This window comes from Macaca thibetana, chromosome 19 (assembly GCF_024542745.1).
Source record: "Macaca thibetana thibetana isolate TM-01 chromosome 19, ASM2454274v1, whole genome shotgun sequence".
NCBI classification, from domain to species: domain Eukaryota; kingdom Metazoa; phylum Chordata; class Mammalia; order Primates; family Cercopithecidae; genus Macaca; species Macaca thibetana.
This window is the reverse complement of record NC_065596.1, coordinates 34078350-34096440: the sequence shown is the minus strand read 5'-3', so window position 1 is coordinate 34096440 and position 18091 is coordinate 34078350. Positions and strand designations below refer to the sequence as shown.

The following is an 18091-nucleotide window of genomic DNA, read 5'->3' as shown; positions in this document are numbered from 1 at the left end:
CCTTTTCTCTCTTTCTTTCTTTTTTCTTTCTTTCTTCTTTCTCTTTCTTTCTTTCTTTCTCTCTTTCTCTCTCTCGCTCACTCCCTTTCTCCCCTTCCCTTCCCTCACCCCGTCTCCTCTCTTTTTTTTTTTTTTTCTTTTTTTGAGGCGGAATCTCACTCTGTCACTCAGGCTGAAGTGCGGTGGCATGGTCTCGGCTCACCACAACCTCCGCCTCCCGGGTTCAAGCAATTCTCCTGTCTCAGCCTCCTGAGTAGCTGGAATTACAGCCGCGTGCCACTGCGCCTGGCTAATTTTTATATTTTTAGTAGAGACGGAGTTTCACCATGTTGGTCAGGCTGTTCTCAAACTCCTGACCTCAAGTGATCCACTCGCCTCAGCCTCCCAAAGTGCTGAGATTACAGGCGTGAGCTACTGCGCCCGGCCAATTAACTCCAATTATATCAATTACACAGCTCCTATGTCTTGTGTGCTGGCACCATACTGGAAGCTTTTGTTTGCATCTCTTTAAAGAAGAAACTCTTCCAGTAACTTTTAGTTTTTTTTTTTCCTTGAGATGGGGGTCTCACTATGTTGCCCAGGCTGGTGTCGAACTCCTTGGCTCAAGCAATCCTCCCACCTCGGGCTCCCAAAGTGCTGGGATTTACAGGCGTGAGCCATCCCGCCCAGCCATGTAACTTTGAAAAGTATTAAAGTTCCTGTTTACATTTGAAGGCCGCGAGGTTCAGAGATGGATGATTTGCCCAGAATGTTTTTCACTACCTGCTCTTCCCAGAACTGCACTGTTCAGAGGAGCTGGTTCTAAACCTGATTCCCAGGGCCAAAGTGGTACAAATAGTCTTCGTGGCTTTCTCTCTGAGTGGCCTTCTGTCTTGTGTTCTCTGCAGATCTTAGCGCCCTCCTCAACTCCATCTCAGATGGTCTGGCAGAATATTCGCCAATTTGGTGGGAAGCTGATGCGTAGCCGGCCCCTGCAGCTGGGCCAGGGGGTCTCTGAGCATCGCTTGTCTCGTTGTCTGAAGACCCTGGATCTGGTGGCCTTGGGTGTGGGCAGCACCCTGGGAGCGGGCGTGTATGTCCTAGCCGGAGAAGTGGCCAAAGAGAAAGCTGGACCGGCCATCGTCATCTGCTTCTTGGTGGCGGCCCTGACTTCTATGTTGTCTGGACTCTGCTATGCGGAGTTTGGGGCCCGGGTGCCATGCTCCGGTTCCGCCTATCTCTACACTTACGTCACAGTGGGTCAACTGGTGGTTTTCATTACTGGCTGGAACCTCTTACTCTCCTACGTCATCGGTGAGATGATGGGGCACGGAGGGAGGTGTGGGAAACACAAAGGAATTAGGATCTGCATAGGGAGGGGGGAGCTGGGGGAGCCATGGTGGCCTTCAGACTCGCTTTGTTTATCCACCTTGTGGGAGGGAGGGTGGCTAATGGTGGCAGGAAAAGGCCCAGATGCCCTTTACGAAGTCTCATTCTGCTTCCCTTCCGGGATTGAACAATAAGAGGAGATGGGAACTGTGGGATGTACGGGATAGGGTTCTTGTAGATTTGGGGGAGATGCGTGCCACAAACTCATTCCCCCACCATTTTTTTTTTTTTTTTTTTTTGAGACGGAGGCTTACTCTGTCACTCGGGCTAGAGTGCAGTGGCGTGATCTCAGCTCACTGCAACCCCCACCTCCCAGGTTCAAGCGATTCTCCTGCCTCAGCCTTCCAAGTAGCTGGGATTACAGGCATGCACCACTAAGCCCAGCTAATTTTTGTATTTTTAGTAGAGGCGGGGTTTTGCCATGTTGGCCAGGTTGGTCTCGAAATCCTGACCTCAGGTGATCCGTCTGCCTTGGCCTCTCACAGGCATGAGCCAGCACGCTTGGCCTATTTTATTCTTCTTTTTCTTTTTCTGCTACTCCTCCCCATCCCATCAAAAGACTTTTTTTGAGATTAGGTATTTTTCTTTTCCCTTTTTCTTTTAAAAATGATTTATCCCTGGCTGGGCGCAGTGACTCACGTCTGTAATTGCAGCACTTTGGGAGGCCGAAGTGGGTGGATTACTTGAGGTCAGGAGTTCGAGACCAGAGTGGCCAACATGATGAAACCCCATCTGTACTAAAAATACAAAAATTAGTTGGGCGTGGTGGCAAGTGCCTGTAATCCCAGCTACTTGGGAGGCTGAGGCAGGAGAATCACTTGAACCCGGGAGGTGGAGGTTGCAGTGAGCCGAGATCGCACATGGCACATGGTCAGGGTTCAGCACATGTTCATAAATGCACATTCCTCCTTCTGCCACTGCAGGTGCCGCCAGCGTGGCCAAGGCCTGGAGTTTTGCGTTTGACAGCCTGATCGGGAATCACATCTCCCCTGCCCTGCAGGGCATTTCTCTGCATGTGCCTCAAGTTCTGGCCAAGTATCCAGACTTTTTTGCGCTGGGCCTGGTGTTGGTCCTCACTGGTGAGGCGGGGGTCAGAGATAGATGGGGTGAGGGGGCATGGAGGAGGAAGGGGGTGGGAAAGGCTTGGGGGAGGAGGCAATGGTGGTGGGTATTAGAAAACCAGAAGGAAGAACCTATGATGGGAATCACAGGCAGGTAAGACTGGGACCACTGTTTCCACACGTTGGCATTAACATCCTGGGGCACGTGATTCTTTGTCACGGGGGCCACCCTGTGCATTACAGGGCATTGAGCAGCATCCCTGACCTCTACCCATGGGATGCCAGGGGTACCCAGCCCCAAATTAGGACAATCAGAAGCTGAGAACCACTGACTTAGAGAAGTTTCTTCCTCTCTACTTAGAACAGTTTTTTTTTTTTTTTTTTTTTTTTAAGGCAGAGTCTCTCTGTTTCCCAGGCTGAAATGCACTGACACAATCATGGCTCACTGCAGCCTCGGACTCCTGGGCTCAAGTGAGCTCAAGTGATCCTCCCATCTCAGCCTCCCAGGTAGCTGGGACTCCACACTAAAATCAATCATTTTATTTCATTTTTTATTTTTAGTTTAGTTGTTTTTTTTTTTTTTTTCCCGAGACTGAGTCTTGCTCTGTTGCCCAGGCTGGAGTGCAGTGGTGCAGTCTCAGCTCACTGCAACCTCCACCTCCTGGGTTCAAGTGATTCTCGTGCCTTAGCCTCCTGAGTAGCTGGGACAACAGGTGCGCGCCACCAAGCCCAGCTAATTTTTTGTATTTTTAGTAGAGACGGGGTTTCACCGTGTTAGCCAGGATGGTCTCGATCTCCTGACCTCGGGATCCGCCTGCCTCGGCCTCCCAAAGTGCTGGGATGACAGGTGTGAGCCACCGCGCCCGGCCTGAAATGAACCATTTTGAAACCTGCAGTTCAGTGGGATTTAGTACATTCATAACATTGTGCAGCCGCTACTTCCACCTAGTTGGGAAAGGTTTTTGTCACCCCTACGGGAAACCCTGCACCCCTTAGGCAGTCGTTCCTCATTCCCTTTGGCCCCTGGCGACCACGGATCTGCCTTCTGTCTCCGTGAGCTTACTTATTCCGGATGTTCCATGTTCGCTACAGGAGTGCTGGCTCTGGGAGCTCGGGAGTCAGCCTGGGTTTCCAAAGTCTTCACAGGTGTGAACCTCTTGGTTCTGAGCTGCGTCGTCGTCTCCGGCTTCATCAAGGGAGATCTGCACGACTGGCAGCTCACAGACGCCGACTACAAACGGGCCGGGCTGGGGTCCAACGACACCCACAGGTGAGGGCACACTGTGTGTGTTTTTTTTTAAATTATTTTTTTAATTTTTATTTTAATTTATATTTACTTATATTTATTTATTTATATTTATTTTATATTTATTTATTTTATACTTATTTATTTATTTATTTATTTGAGACATGCCTGTAGTCCCAGCTACTTGGGAGGCTGAGGCAGGAGAATTGCTTTAACTGGGGGGCAGAGGTTGCAGTGAGCTGAGATCGCACCACTGACAGAGTGAGACTCCATCTCAAAAAAAAAAAAAAATTTTTTTAAATTTTATTTTATTTATTTTTTTAAAATGGAGTCTCGCTCTTATCACCCAGGCTGGAGTGCAGTGGCACGATCTCGGCTCACTGCAACCTCTGCCTCCCGGGTTCAAGCAATTCTCCTGCCTCAGCCTCCGAGTAGCTAGGATTACAGGCGCTTGCCACCACGCTCGGCTAATTTTTGTATTTTTAATAAGAGATGGGGTTTTACCATGTTGGCCAGGCTGGTCTCGAACTCCTGACCTCAAGTGATCTGCCCACCTCTGCCTCCCAAAGTGCTAGGATTTCAGGTGTGAGCCACTGTGCCTGGCCTGTTTTTTTATTTTAAAATTTATTTTTATTTTTATTTTTTGAGACAGAGTCTCGCTCTGTTGCCCAGGCTAAAGTTCGGTGGCACAATCTTGGTTCACTGCAACCTCTACCTCCCGGGTTCAAGCAATTCTCCTGCTTCAGCCTCCTGAGTATCTGGGATTAACCTGCCACCACACCTGGCCAATTTGTTTTTTTTGTTTTTTTTGTTTTTTTTTTTAGTAGAGATGGGGTTTCGCCATGTTGGCCAGGCTGGTCTCAAACTCCTGACCTCAGGTGATCTGCCCACCTTAGCCTCTCAAAGTGCTGGGATTACAGGTGTGAACCACTCACTGCTCCTAGCCTAAAATTTATTTTTATTTTTTGAAACAGGGTCTTGCTCTGTCCCTCAGGCTGGAGTGCTTTAGCATGATCATGGCTCACTGCAGCCTCTGCCTCCCAGGCTCAAGCGATCATCTAGAGTAGCTAGGACTATAGGTGTGCACCACCGCACCTAGCTAAGTTTTTAATTTTTTGTAGAGATGGGGTTTTGCCATGTTGCCCAGGCTGGTCTCAGCCTCTGGGCTCAAGATCCACCTGACTCAGCCTCCCAAAGTGCTGGGATTATAGGCGTGAGCCATTGCAACTGGCCAGAGGTGCCCTCTTGGACACAGGAGTGGGGGCTGGGGTGCAGAACCTGGACTATTGTGGGAACAGGGGGAATCTGGGCTGACGGAGCCGGATGACGGGGCGCGGGGAAGGCAGTGGAGGTCCAGGGCTTGTGGAATTAACTGAGCAGTTGGAGTTAACTGAGTCGTCCCAGAAAGACAGCTGCACACCTTACCAATGTTTCTTGTTCCTTCTCTCCCCGCAGCTTGGGCTCACTGGGCTCTGGCGGGTTTGTGCCTTTTGGCTTTGGCGGGATTCTCCACAGAGCAGCTACGTGTTTCTTTGCGTTTGTGGGTTTTGATGGCATCGCCACCACAGGTAACACGGTCGTTCTGTCTCATCGGGGGTTGGGCACAGTTTGGGCTGCCGCTGGGCACAGGTTTCATTAAAGGCTACCCTTCTCTCGGATGGGGAACAGGGAAGAGGGTTTCGCACCCTCGTTCTGTGCGTTTTCCTGGCCCTGTCCTGCAGGAGAAGAAGCCCTCCACCCTCACCGCTCCATCCCCTTGGGCGTCGTGACCTCGATCTTCATCTGCTTCTTGGCCTATTTTGGTGTCTCAGCGGCGCTCACCCTCATGGTGCCCTACTACCTGATATGTCCCGAGAACCCCTTGCCGGAGGCTTTTGTCCACATTGGATGGGCCCCCATCAGATATGCTGTGGCCGTCGGCACCCTCTGTGCCCCGTCCTCCAGGTCAATGCTGGACGCTCTCTCCCTGTCTGCTGTCTGGTTCTCGGGTGTCCTGGGCCTTGTGTAAAGGGAGGAGACGCTTCACCCACAGAGGTGATGGAGCGGAAGCCCCAGTCCCTCTTGCTTCCTGAGTCCCCATGCGTGTTCCCATTTTCTCCTGCATGCAGCCTCCTGGGTGTCATGTTCCCCGTGCCTCGCGTGCTCTACTCGATGGCCGAGGACGGGCTCCTTTTCCGTGGACTCGCCCAGATCCACACCCGCACCAGCACCCCTGTGGTGGCCACTGTTGTTTCCGGGACCGTTGCAGGTAAAGGCCCAGAATTCAGGCTTTCTTTCATCCGTTTTCTATGCGTTAGTTCCTCATCTTCTCCTACAGCCCATCCATTTTCACTTTTATTATTATTCATTAATTAAAAAAAAATTTTTGTCTATTACAAAAGTTTATTTAATAAAAAGTTTAACAGGAAAATGGGACTGGGCTCAGTGGCTCATGCTTATAATCCCAGCACTTTGGGAGGCTGAGGTGGGAGGATCGCTTGAGCCCAGGAGGTTGAGGCTGCAGTGAGCCGAGGTCACGCCACTGCACTCCAGCCTGGGTGACAAAGCAAGACCCTGTCTCAAAATAAAATAAAATAAAATAAAATAAAATAAAATAAAATAAAATAAGATAACATAAGATAAGATAAGATAAGATAAAATAAAATAAAATAAAAAATAAAATAAAATAAAGGCAGGGTGCAGTGGCTGATGCCTGTAACGCCCGTACTTTGGGAGGCCAAGGCAGAATCACTTGAGCCCAGGAATTTGAGACCAGCCTGGGCAACAGAGCCAGACCCTGAGATCATTTTTTTGTCTCTGCAAAAAAACTTTTAACCATTAGCTGGCTGTGGGAGGCGGAGCTTGCTGTGAGCTGAGATCATGCCACTGCACTCCAGCCTGGGCAACAGAGCGAGACTCCATCTCAAACAAACAAACAAAAAATTAGCTGGGTGTGGTGGTACACCTGTAGTCCCAGCTACTCGGGAGGCTGAGGTGGGAGGATGGCTTGAGCGCAGCAGGTTAGGGCTGCAGTGAGGTACGATGATTCCTGTTTTTAAAGAAAAGAAAGGGCCAGGCGCGGTGGCTCACGCCTGTAATCCCAGCACTTTGGGAGGCCAAGACAGGTGGATCATGAGGTCAGGAGATCGAGACCATCCTGGCAAACATGGTGAAACTCCGTCTCTACTAAAAAATACAAAAAAAAACTAGCCGGGCGAGGTGGCGGGCACCTGTAGTCCCAGCTACTCAGGAGGCTGAGGCAGGAGAATGGCGTGAACCCAGGAGGTGGAGCTTGCAGTGAGCTGAGATCCGGCCACTGCACTCCAGCCTGGGCAACAGAGCGAGACTCCGTCTCAAAAAAAAAAAAAGAAAGAAAGAAAAAAAAATTTAAGGAAAATGTACATAATCTAACTTTTGTTGTTGTTGAGACAAGATCTCACTCTCACCCATGCCAGTGTACAGTGGCACCACACTCAGCTAATATTTAAATTTTGTAGAGGTGGGGGTCTCACTATGTTGCCCAGGCTGATGTGGAAGCTCTGGGCTCAAGCAGTCCCCCCGCCTGGGCCTCCCTAAGTGCTGAGATTACAGGCATGAGCCCCCGCACCTGGCCACATTCCTAGTATTGATTAACACAATAATTGTACATATTCATGGGGTACAGTATGATATTTCCATACATGTATACAAGATGTAATAATCAAATCAAGGTAATACCACAACCATCACTTCAAACATTGATTATTTCCTTGCATTGGGAACACTGAAAACCTATTTTTCCATCTCTCATTTTCTTTTTTTTTTTTTTGGAGACAGAATCTCGCTCTGTAGCCCAGGCTGTAGTGCAGTGGCACGATCTCAGCTCACTGCAACCTCCGTCTCCCAGGTCCACGCAATTCTCCTGCCTGAGCCTCTGGAGTAGCTGGGATTACAGGCACGTGCTACCACGCCCGGCTAATTTTTGTATTAGAGATGAGGTTTCACCATGTTGGCCAGGATGGTCTTGAACTCCTGACCGACCTCAGGTGATCTGCCTGCCTCAGCCTCCCAAAGTGCTTTTCCAGCTCTTATAAATTGTTAACGACAGTCACCCTCTAATGCTGTAGAACATTGGAACTTACCGGGTTTTGTGCCCTGACTGTAGCAATCATGGCTTTCCTGTTTGAGCTCAGTGACCTTGTGAACCTCTCGTCCATCGGGACTATGCTTGCTTACTCCTTGGTGGCCTTTTCTGTTCTTGTCCTCAGGTGAGACTGGGGTCCTAGACACGTGAAGATTGATGGGGTTCCCAGCCCTCCTCTGCCTGCCTCCTGGCCCTCGGTGCATTGCTACACATACAGGAGTGGGGGGAGTACAGTAGCCCCTGCTTATCCACGGAGGACACGTTCCAAGACCCTCAGCCCGTGCCCGAAACCGCGGATAGTACCAGTCCCTATATATGATCATTTTCCCATCCATAACTCAGATGTCTAAAGTGATTTAACACGGCCGGTAGCGTTCACAGCAGGGACACACTGGACAAAAGGATGATTTACATCCTGGGCGTGGGGAGCGTGGAATGCTGCTACTTGAAGCTGCACACAATTGAAAACTTACGAATTACGGTGGGGCGCGACGGCTCACGCCTGTAATCCCTGAACTTTGGGAGGCCGAGACAGGTGGCTCACTTGAGGTCAGGAGTTTGAGACCAGCTTGGCCAACATGGTGAAACCTGGTATCTACTAAAAATACAAAAATTAGCTGGGCGTGGTGGTGGTCTCCTGTAATCCCAGCTACTCAGGAGGCTGAGGCAGGAGATTGCTTGAACCTGGGAGGCGGAGGTGGTTGCAGGGAGCCGAGATTGTGCCACTGCACTCCAGCCTGGGTGACAGAGTGAATAAAAAAGAAAAGAAAACTTACGAATTACTGCTGGACTTTTCCATGTATTATTTTTGGGCTGTAGTGGACACGGGTAGATGAAACTCGGATACGTGGGAGCTACCGTGGGTGTATTAGGCTCTCTGATGTTGGATGAACAGGGACATGGGTTAGTCTTGCCCTCCTCTCTCTGATTCAGGTACCAGCCAGACCAGAATTTCAGCAAGAATGAGAAGCCGAAGGAGGAAGTAGTTGAGATGAATTCTGTACCCAAAGCGAAATGCCCAGAACGTGTTCCTGAAGCGTCCAGCACTCCGACGAGTCTGTGGAGCCCTGTCAGCGCCATCCCCACCCCGAGATCTGGCCGCACCGTCTATGGATGTGCCTTTCCGCTTGGTGAGCAGTGGGGTTTCTCTGCGGGGTGTTTTGAACCTGATAGGAAGGGGCAGGGGGCCGGGTAGGGAGTGTGTGGCTTTGGTAGTTGAAAGGAGTCTTGAATTTATGGTGGCCTTTCTTAGTAGGGGCACTTTTGGCCGGGCACGGTGGCTTACACATGGAATCCTAGCACTTTGGGAGGCTGCGGAGGAGCGACTGCTTGAGCCTGGGCAGTCGAGGCTTCAGTGAGTCAAGATCACACCACTGCACTATAGTCTGGGCAATGGGGTGAGATCCCGTCTCAAAAAAACAAAAAACCATATATATATATATATATGTGCACACACACATATATGCACACACAAATACATATATGAAATAAAAAGTTTAGGCTGGGTGTGGTGGCTCGCTTTGGAAGTCTGAGGTGAGTGGATCACTTGAGGTCAGGAGTTTGAGACCAGCCTGGCCAACATGGTGAAGCCCTGTCTCTACTAAAAATACAAAAAATTAGGTTGGGCGCAGTGGCTCACACCTGTAATCCCAGCACTTGGGGAGGCCGAGGGGAGCGCGGATCACAAGGTCAGGAGTTTGAGACCAGCCTGGCCAACATGGCGAAACCCCATCTCTACTAAAAACACAAAAATTAGCTGGGCGTGGTGGCAGGTACCTGTGATCCCAGCTACTCGGGAGGCTGAGGCAGGAGAATCACTTGAACCCAGGAGGCAAAGGTTGCAGTGAGCCAAGATTGTGCCACTGCACTCCATCCTGGGCAACAAGAGTGAAAATACATCTAAAAAAATAAACATTATTTGGTTGTGCTGGCACGTGCCTGTAGTCCTTACTGGGGAGGCTGGGACACACACACACACACACACACACACATATATACACATATATATGTGTGGTTTGGGAGATAGGACGTGGCCCAAGATCTTCACTTATTTAGCTTCTGGAGTTGAACTTGCTCTCCCCAACCTTGACCCTTTTCCAGTTGTCCTGCTGACCATGCTCTGCCTGGTACTGGCCCATTGGCCCAAACGCCTGTTCTCTGGAGAGCCGATCTACGTCACAGCTGCTGTGCTACTGCTGGTGCTCGTTGCAGGATTCACTTTCACCATCTGGAGACAGCCCCAGAGCAACACTCCTCTCTACTTCAAGGTAGGTGACCTTATGTCCCCACACCACCCTCCTGAGTCGGTGGACTCTGCAGGCCTCAAGCTCTAACTACTCTACAGGACCAGGGGAAAAAAGGGCAGTTGCTAAAACCAATGGAGTGTTCATGGACATCCCCTCCAGCCCCCACCTATCGGTACTTCCCAAAACCTGTTTCTTCCAGAACACCCAATGGGATACCCACTCGGAACAGGCATTGAGCCAGGTGAGGTGGCTCACACTTGTAATCCCAGCACTTAGGGAGGCCGAGGCGGGTGGATTGCTTGAGGCCAGGAGTTCGGGAACAGCCTGACCAACATGGTGAAATCCCGGTTCTACTAAAAATACAAAAATTAGGCCAGGCGCAGTGGCTCACGCCTGTAATCCCAGCACTTTGGGAGGCTGAGACGGGCGGATCACGAGGTCAGGAGATTGAGACCATTTGGCTAACATGATGAAACCCCGTCTCTAATAAAAATACAAAAAAACTAGCCGGGCGTGGTGGCGGGTGCCTGTAGTCCCAGCTACTCGGGAGGCTGAGGCAGGAGAATGGCGTCAACCCAGGAGGCGGAGCTTGCAGTGAGCCGAGATCGCGCCACTGCACTCCAGCCTGGGTGACAGAGCGAGACTCTGTCTCAAAAAAAAAAAAAAAAAAAAATACAAAAATTAGCCAAGCATGGTGGTGCGTGCCTGTAATCCCAGCTACTCAGGAGGCTGAAGCAGGAGAATCACTTGAACCCAGGAGGCGGAGATTGCATTCAGCCAAGATCATGCCACTGCACTCCAGCCTGGGTGATAGAGCGAGACTCTGTCTCAAAAACAAAAAACAAAAAACACACAAAAAAACAAACAAAAAAAAGAATAGGCATTGAATATGCAACTGGAACAGAGCTGTGGTCTTCCTGCCCCTTGGGCTAAGGGTCCCTTGCAGACATTTGTGGTGTGCTCAGTGTTAACTCTTTGCCTGCAGGTCCCCCTGTTGCCTGTCCTCCGGTTGGTCAGCATCTCTGTGAATGTTTATCTGATGATGCAGATGACCACTGAGACCTGGGCCCAATTTGGAGTCTGGATGTTGATTGGTGAGTGGCTTCCTGGAAAAAAAGAGGCCTCTTGGGTGTCCAACACTCTTCCCGCAACCTTTCCCTACATCTGTCTCAGGCTGACAGTGTGGGCTGTGCCTGTAGTCCCAGCTACTCAGGAGATGAAGGCAGGAGCATTGCTTGAGACCAGGAGCTCCAGACCAGCCTGGGCAACATGGCGAGACTCCATCTCTACCAAAATTAAAAACTGGCCGCACACAGTGGCTCGCGCCTATAATCCCTGCACTTCAGGGGGCCGAGGCAGGTGGATCACCTAAGATCAGGAGTTCAAGAACAGTCTGGCCAACATGGTGAAACCTCCTCTCTACTAAAAATACAAAAAAGTAGCCGGATGTGGTGGCAGGTCCCTGTAATCCCACCTACTTAGGAGGCTGAGACATGAGAATCACTTGAACCTGGGAGGCGGAGGTTGCAGTGAGTCAAGATCATGCCATTGCACTCCAGCCCAGGTGACAGGAGCCCAGATTGTGCCACTGCACTCCAGCCTGGGTGACAGAGTAAGATTCTGTCTCAAAAAAAAAAAAAAAAAAAATTAGCCGGGCACAGTGGCACCCGCCTGTAGTCACTATCTATTCTGAAGGTTGAAGTGGGAGGATTGCTTGAACCCGGGAGATCGAGGCTGCAGTGAGCCATGATCATGCCACTGCACTCCAGCCTGGGCAACAGAGCGAAGCTCTATCTCTAAATAAAAGAAACAAGAAAACCTCCAAATAAACAGACCACAGTATAATCGCTATAGGGCATTTATAAGGGAAGGGGTGACTACATTTCCTCTCATTGTCTCATTTCCCTGTTAGGATTTGCTGTATATTTTGGATATGGGATCCGACACAGCTTGGAGAACGATCAACAGCCACCTGCGTCAAGCTCCAGACTCCTCACGAAAACATCCCTAGTCCCTCGCTGAACTAGTTTAACCACAGAAAAGGGATGGGCCAGTCCACTGGAGGTGTCCTCTGTATGAAGGGAGAGTGAAGCTCTGCCGAGTGTGAAGGTGGGATGCATTTAAAGCCCCATGTGCATTGCCAGTGAGCAAATGCTTTTTTAAAAACTTTATTTTGTTTTTTGTTTGTTTGTTTGTTATAGAGATGAGGACTTGCTCTGTTGCCCAGGCGGAACTTGAACTCCTGGGCTCAAGTGATCCTCCTGCCTCAGTCTTCCGAGTAGCTGGGACTACAGGCACCTCATTATGCCCAGCTTAACAAAGTAACTTTATTATTATTATTATTTTTTTTTCTTTTTGAGACAGTCTCGCTCTGTCGCCCAGGCTGGGGTGCAGTGGTGTGATCTTGGCCCACTGCAATCTCCGCCTCCTGGGTTCAAGTGATTCTCCTGCGTCAGCCTCCAGAGTAGCTGGGATTACAGGCACGTGCCACTGTGCCCGGCTAATTGTTATTAGTAGACACGGGGTTTCACCATGTTGGCCAACTGGTCTTGAACTCCTGATCTCAAGTGATCCACCTGCCTCAGCCTCCCAAAGTGCTGAGATTACAGGCCTGAGCCACTGTGCCTAGCCAAAATAACTTTAAAAACTTACATTTTAAAAAAAATTGACAAATAAAAATTGTGTATGTTTATGATGTACAATTGCATATATTGTATGTATTAAAATTGTCTATGTTTATGCTGTACATGATACTTGGAAATATGTATACATTGTGGAATTGCTAAATCATGTTGATTAACATATTCATTACCTTACATACCATTTTTTTTGTGGTGAAAACATTGAAAATGGCCAAGTGTGGTGGCTCATGCCTGTAATCCCAGCACTTTAGGAGGCCAGGGTGGGTGGACCATCTGAGGTCAGGCCTGGCCAACGTGGTGAAACCCCGTCTCTACTAAAGATACAGACAATTAACTGGGGTGCAGTGGCAGGTGCCTGTAATCCCAGCTACTTGGGAGGCTGAGGCAGGAGAATTGCTTGAACCCAGAAGCGAAGGTTGCAGTGAGCTGAGATCGTGCCATTGCACTCCAGCTTGGGCAACAAAAATGAAACTCATCTCAAAAAAAAAAAAAAATAGCCGGGTGTGGTCTGGAACTCCTGGCCTCAAGTGATCCTCCTGTCTCAGCCTCCCGAGTAGCTGGGAATACAGGCATGCAGCACCGCACCAGGGTAATTTTTGTATTTATAGTAGAGATGGAGTTTCACCATGTTGCCCAGGCTGGTCTCAAACTCCTGAGCTCAAGCCATCCTCCTGCCTCCGCCTCCCAAAGTGCTGAGATTCCAGGCGTGAGCCAGCGTGCCCGGCCATCATGTTTACTTTAAACAGATTTTCTCTGGCATCTTCTAAGAGACTTGTATCTGATCTTTACTGAAAGTCACATTCTCAGCAAGACTTAACCTGACATCCTGAGTAAAATTGCAAATTCCACAGATGCCCTCAGTCTTTCCTGTCCTCGGCTTCTCCTCTGTTTCCCGGCATGGCTTGAAGCACAACGACATTCCACCTGTTTACTCAGGATGTGTCTTGCCATTAAGGTCCCTGCCTGCAGGCAGCTGGCCTGATTTCACCTGAGACTTTTGTCAAAACACTTACTCTCTCATTTTGTGTCCTTATTTAAAGTTTCAGTTGTCTAGTTCATTTGCTACATTATAGCTGAATAACTGTGAGTCCAGTCTGGCAAAAGAGAGAAGGTAGATTGTTCCTCCAATATCCTCATGGGTTTTGCCACATACTGCACAGAAAGTCAGTGATCAATGTAATTTTTACAAAGCAGATCCTGAGGATATAACAGGAAGTTCCTTGAGTAAATGACAATGTCCATGTATCTGTGTCATGGAAGAAAGTTAAATTAATGCTATAAAAATGGTGTGGCTGGGCGCAGTGGCTCACGCCTGTAATCCCAGCACTTTGGGAGACCAAGGTGGGTGGATCAGGAGGTCAGGAGTGCAAGACCAGCCTGGCTAAGATGGTGAAACCCCGTCTGTACTAAAAATACAAAAATTAGTCTGGCAGGATGGCAAGCGCCTGTAATCCCAGCTACTCGGGAGGCTGAGGCAGAGAATTGCTTGAACCCAGGAGGTGAAGGTTGAGCTGCAGCGAGCTGAGATTGCACCACTGCACTCCAGCCTGGGTGACAGAGCTAGAATCCATCTCAAAAAAGAAAAAAGTGTAATAAGTGGAAATGTTGACTCAAAGGAATAGACAGGAGGAGATTTTTGGCCTGGCATGGTGGCTTACGTCTGTAATTCCAGCACTGGAGACCAGCCTGGCCAACATGGTGAAAATTCATCTCTACTAAAATCACATAAATTAGTTGGGCATGGTGGTGCATGCCTGTAATCCCAGCTACTCAGGAGGCTGAGACAGGATTATCGCTTAAACCCAGGAGGTAGAGGTTGCACTGAGCCAAGATTGTACCACTGTACTACAGCTTGGGCAACAGAGTGAGACTGTCTCAAAATAAAAGATTTTGAAAAATACTGCCACATTTTTATCTAGAACTGGTGCTGTTCAAACAAATACGACGAGAATCAAGTATGTAATTTCTTTTTTTTCTTTTTTTTTTTTTTGAGACAGTCTTGCTCTTGCCCAGAGCAAGCCTTGCTCAGGCTGGAATGCAGTGGCGCAATCTTGGCTCATTGCAACCTCTGCCTCATGGGCTCAAAGGAGTCTTTTGACTCAGCCTCCCGAATAGCTGGAATTACAGGCATGCACCACCACGCCCGGCAATTTTTGTATTTTTTAGTTTCAACATGTTGGCCAGGCTGGTCTCAAACTCCTGACCTCTGGCAACCCACCCTCCTCAGCTTCCCAAAGTGCTGGGATTAGAGGCCTGAGCCACCGCGCCTGGCCAAGTATGTAATTTCAATATTTCTAGTAGCCACATTAAAAAAGCAAAGATAGGCCGGGTGCGGTGAAACTAAAATACAAAAACAAAATTAGCCAGGTGTGGTGGCAGGCGCCTGTAGCCCCAGCTACTCCAGAGGCTGAGGCGGGAGAATGGCATGAACCCGGGAGGCGGAGCTTGCAGTGAGCCGAGATCACGCCACTGCACTCCAGCCTGGGTAACAGAGTGAGACAGAGTCTCGAAAAAAAAAAAGCAAAAATAACTTGAAATTCTAACCCAAAATACCTAAATTCTAATACCCAAAATGTTAACATTAATCAACAGAAAGCATTAATATATAATCAATATAAAAATAAAATATTAACATGATCAATATAAAATATACAAATAAATAAAGTATGAAAATATTTTACTATTAACAGATGTGACTGTGGGTTGCAGTTCATGATGGCTGATGGACACAGCTAGTGTATGCTGCTCTCATGGAGAGGAAACAGGGTAACTGCCCGGTCTTCAAGGGCATAGACCAGGACCCCACACTGGGATTCACCAGGGCTGTGGTGGGACTTGGAGAACAGGCGAGGTTGGGCAGCTGCCCTCCTGGGATTGGAGCGGAGCGGGGGGAAGCTCCCTGATGCAGAGAAAGGGTGAGAGTGAGAGCCCCTGGGGTTCCCACATTTCTTTTTTTTTTTTTTCCTTTGGTGTGATCTCGGCTCACAGCAGCCTCTGCTACCCGGGTTCAAGTGATTCTCCTGCCTCAGCCTCCCAGGTAGCGGAGATTACAGGCGCTCGCCACCATGCCCGGCTAATTTTTTTTTTGTATTTTTAGTAGAGGGAGTTTCTCCATGTTGGTCTTGAACTCCTGACCTCAGGTGATCCACCCGCCGTGGCCTCCTAAAGTGCTGGGATTACAGACGTGAGCCACCATGCCCGGCCAGGGACCCACACTTCTGACACAGTCTTTTGCAATCCTGGGCAGAGAAGAGCCCCCCGGACCCCCTGAGCTTCCAGAGCAAGCTGGAGGCAGCCTGGAGTGTCTGCAGAGCAGCATTCAAGCCCGTGTGGAACCCCACAGGCCTTGGACCCCTGGACGCCCCGTGAGCACCCTGGTGTCAGCTGCCACAGCCCCAGCAACAAGGAAGGCCAGGCCCTTTGTCCCCCTGCTAGTGAAGCCGCCTGTGCGAAAGTTCTGTCAGTGGGAAAATGCGAACAGTAAGCTAAGCTAACTCACCCTCCATTAATCCTGGGCTGTTGGGCCAAGCTAATTTTTGAAGACATTTAGGCTACAGTTTAAATGACCATAGGCTTTACTCTGAACTCGACTGCTTTTGTAAAGCTAATAGGAGCCCATCAGGCTGAGGCAGGGGGAAGAACCGGAATCCTGCTAAGGCGCTGACATTCCAGACGTTGGAAGATAAACAGCTTCCCCACTTGGTCTTTTCAGATACCTTTCCAGGTTTTTTTTTTTTTTTTGCATGTCTGACACCCTTGGCTGCACCTGGACCAACAGCCCCGCTCCTGTGTCCCCACTTAGGAGCGAATCGGCCCCCAGGAGGCCTAGGATTTCACCTCTGCCCCAACTAATCAGTAGCAAGCATCTTAACCTGCGGACCCCCACCCCTTCCAAGTTGCCTTTGATTTTACTTCCTCAAAACTGCCTTTGAAAACCTAACCTGTGAGCCTTGGATGGTTTGAGTATGAACTCCATCTCCCACGTGTCATGACCGGCCTCGTGTCTATCAAACTCTTTCTCTCCTGCCATGCCCTGGTCTGTCTTTATGCAGAGGGCGGAAAGAACCCATGGTGAAGTTATGCTAGGATCATGCTGAGGACAGGATGGATGGGCTGTAGGCCCTGCCTCCGCTGCTCCTTGCCAGGCCAGGCTGACCGGCTTGGGCCCCCAGCACAGCTACCCCGTCCCAGCCTCAGCACCCTGGTCGGTGGCCTCTCCACATTCCGCTGGCAGGGAACTCCCAGAGGTAACTGACAGGCCCTCCGTGGTGGCTGCCACTGGGGTCCTGCCCCTGCTGCCCTCAGGCTGGGGCCCCAACTTTCCTGTGGCTCCTGACTGTCTACCGCAGGCTCCTGCCCAGAGGGGCTCACTACCTACTGGCTTCCAGTGCTCACCCCCACACCCCCCAGGCATTTCAGCTGTGACCCAGAGAGTGCCCATCTGCCAACCCTATCCAACAGGCCTGGGATCATCCCCCAGGCTCCTATTGCCAGAGTGCCCTGCCTGCACCCGCTGGAGAGTTGGCCAGTGAGCCGGGGACCAGCCCGCCCCTCTCCATCAGAGTCAGCACCTGAATGCTGCGCCAGCCCCACCTCCATTCCAGCCCCACTGGGACTCATACATGCATTCCAGTGGGCCATGGAGCTCAGGGAACTGGGGAACTGCCCACCCCATTCCAACACTGCCGGTGCCTGACCACTTCCCTCAGGGCCTGAGGTCAGGCCCAGCCAGCTGGCCACCACCACAACACACACCTGCACAGCTCCAGAGGTGGTGCCCCTGTTACATGAAGCTGCAGTGCCAGTGCATGAGAGGCCAGGTGTGCCCTCAATCTCCCTGGACCAGGCTGAGTGACCATGTGCAGCTCCAAAACCACTCCACAGAGAGCCGTGAAACAGGCATTTCCCGAGGCTCTCCACCACACTGTGGTCCTGGGAAAGAGTGCAGTGTGCTGGCTGGGTGATGTGGCCCATGCCTGTAATCCCAGCACTTTGGGAGGCCAAGGCGGGTGGATCACTTGAGGTCAGAAGTTCGAGACCAGCCTGGCCAATATGGTGAAACCCCATCTCTACTAAAAATACAAAAATTAGCCAGGTGTGGTGGTACATGCCTGTAATCCCAGCTGCTCGGGAGGCTGAGGCAGGAGAATTGCTTGAACCCCAGAGGCAGAGGTTGCAGTGAGCTGATATTGTGCCACTGCACTCAAGTCTGGGTGACAGAGCAAGACTCCATGTCAAAAAAAAAAAAAAAAAAGTACAGTGGCTGGGCTCAGTGGCTCATGCCTGTAATCGCAAGACTTTGGGAGGCTGAGGCAAGTGGATCACCTGAGGTCAGGAGTCCAGCTTGGCTGAAACCCTGTCTCTACTAAAAATACAAAAGTTAGCCAGGCGTGGTGGCTGGCACCTGTAATCCCAGCTACTTGGGA

The 18091-nt window shown here is 50.1% G+C and overlaps 1 protein-coding gene across 1 annotated transcript; it reads left to right on the top strand.

The window, feature by feature from the left end:
- Positions 1-917: 917 nt before the first annotated feature.
- On the top strand, positions 918-17361 carry LOC126941687 (cationic amino acid transporter 3-like). Its single transcript, XM_050768353.1, has 13 exons — positions 918-1293; positions 2292-2447; positions 3522-3699; positions 5131-5243; positions 5397-5619; positions 5784-5923; positions 7799-7901; positions 8711-8907; positions 9878-10044; positions 11009-11262; positions 15913-16145; positions 16811-16912; positions 17015-17361. Exons 1-13 carry the CDS (start codon positions 918-920, stop codon positions 17359-17361), a joined length of 2589 nt encoding a protein of 862 aa, XP_050624310.1.
- Positions 17362-18091: the final 730 nt, after the last annotated feature.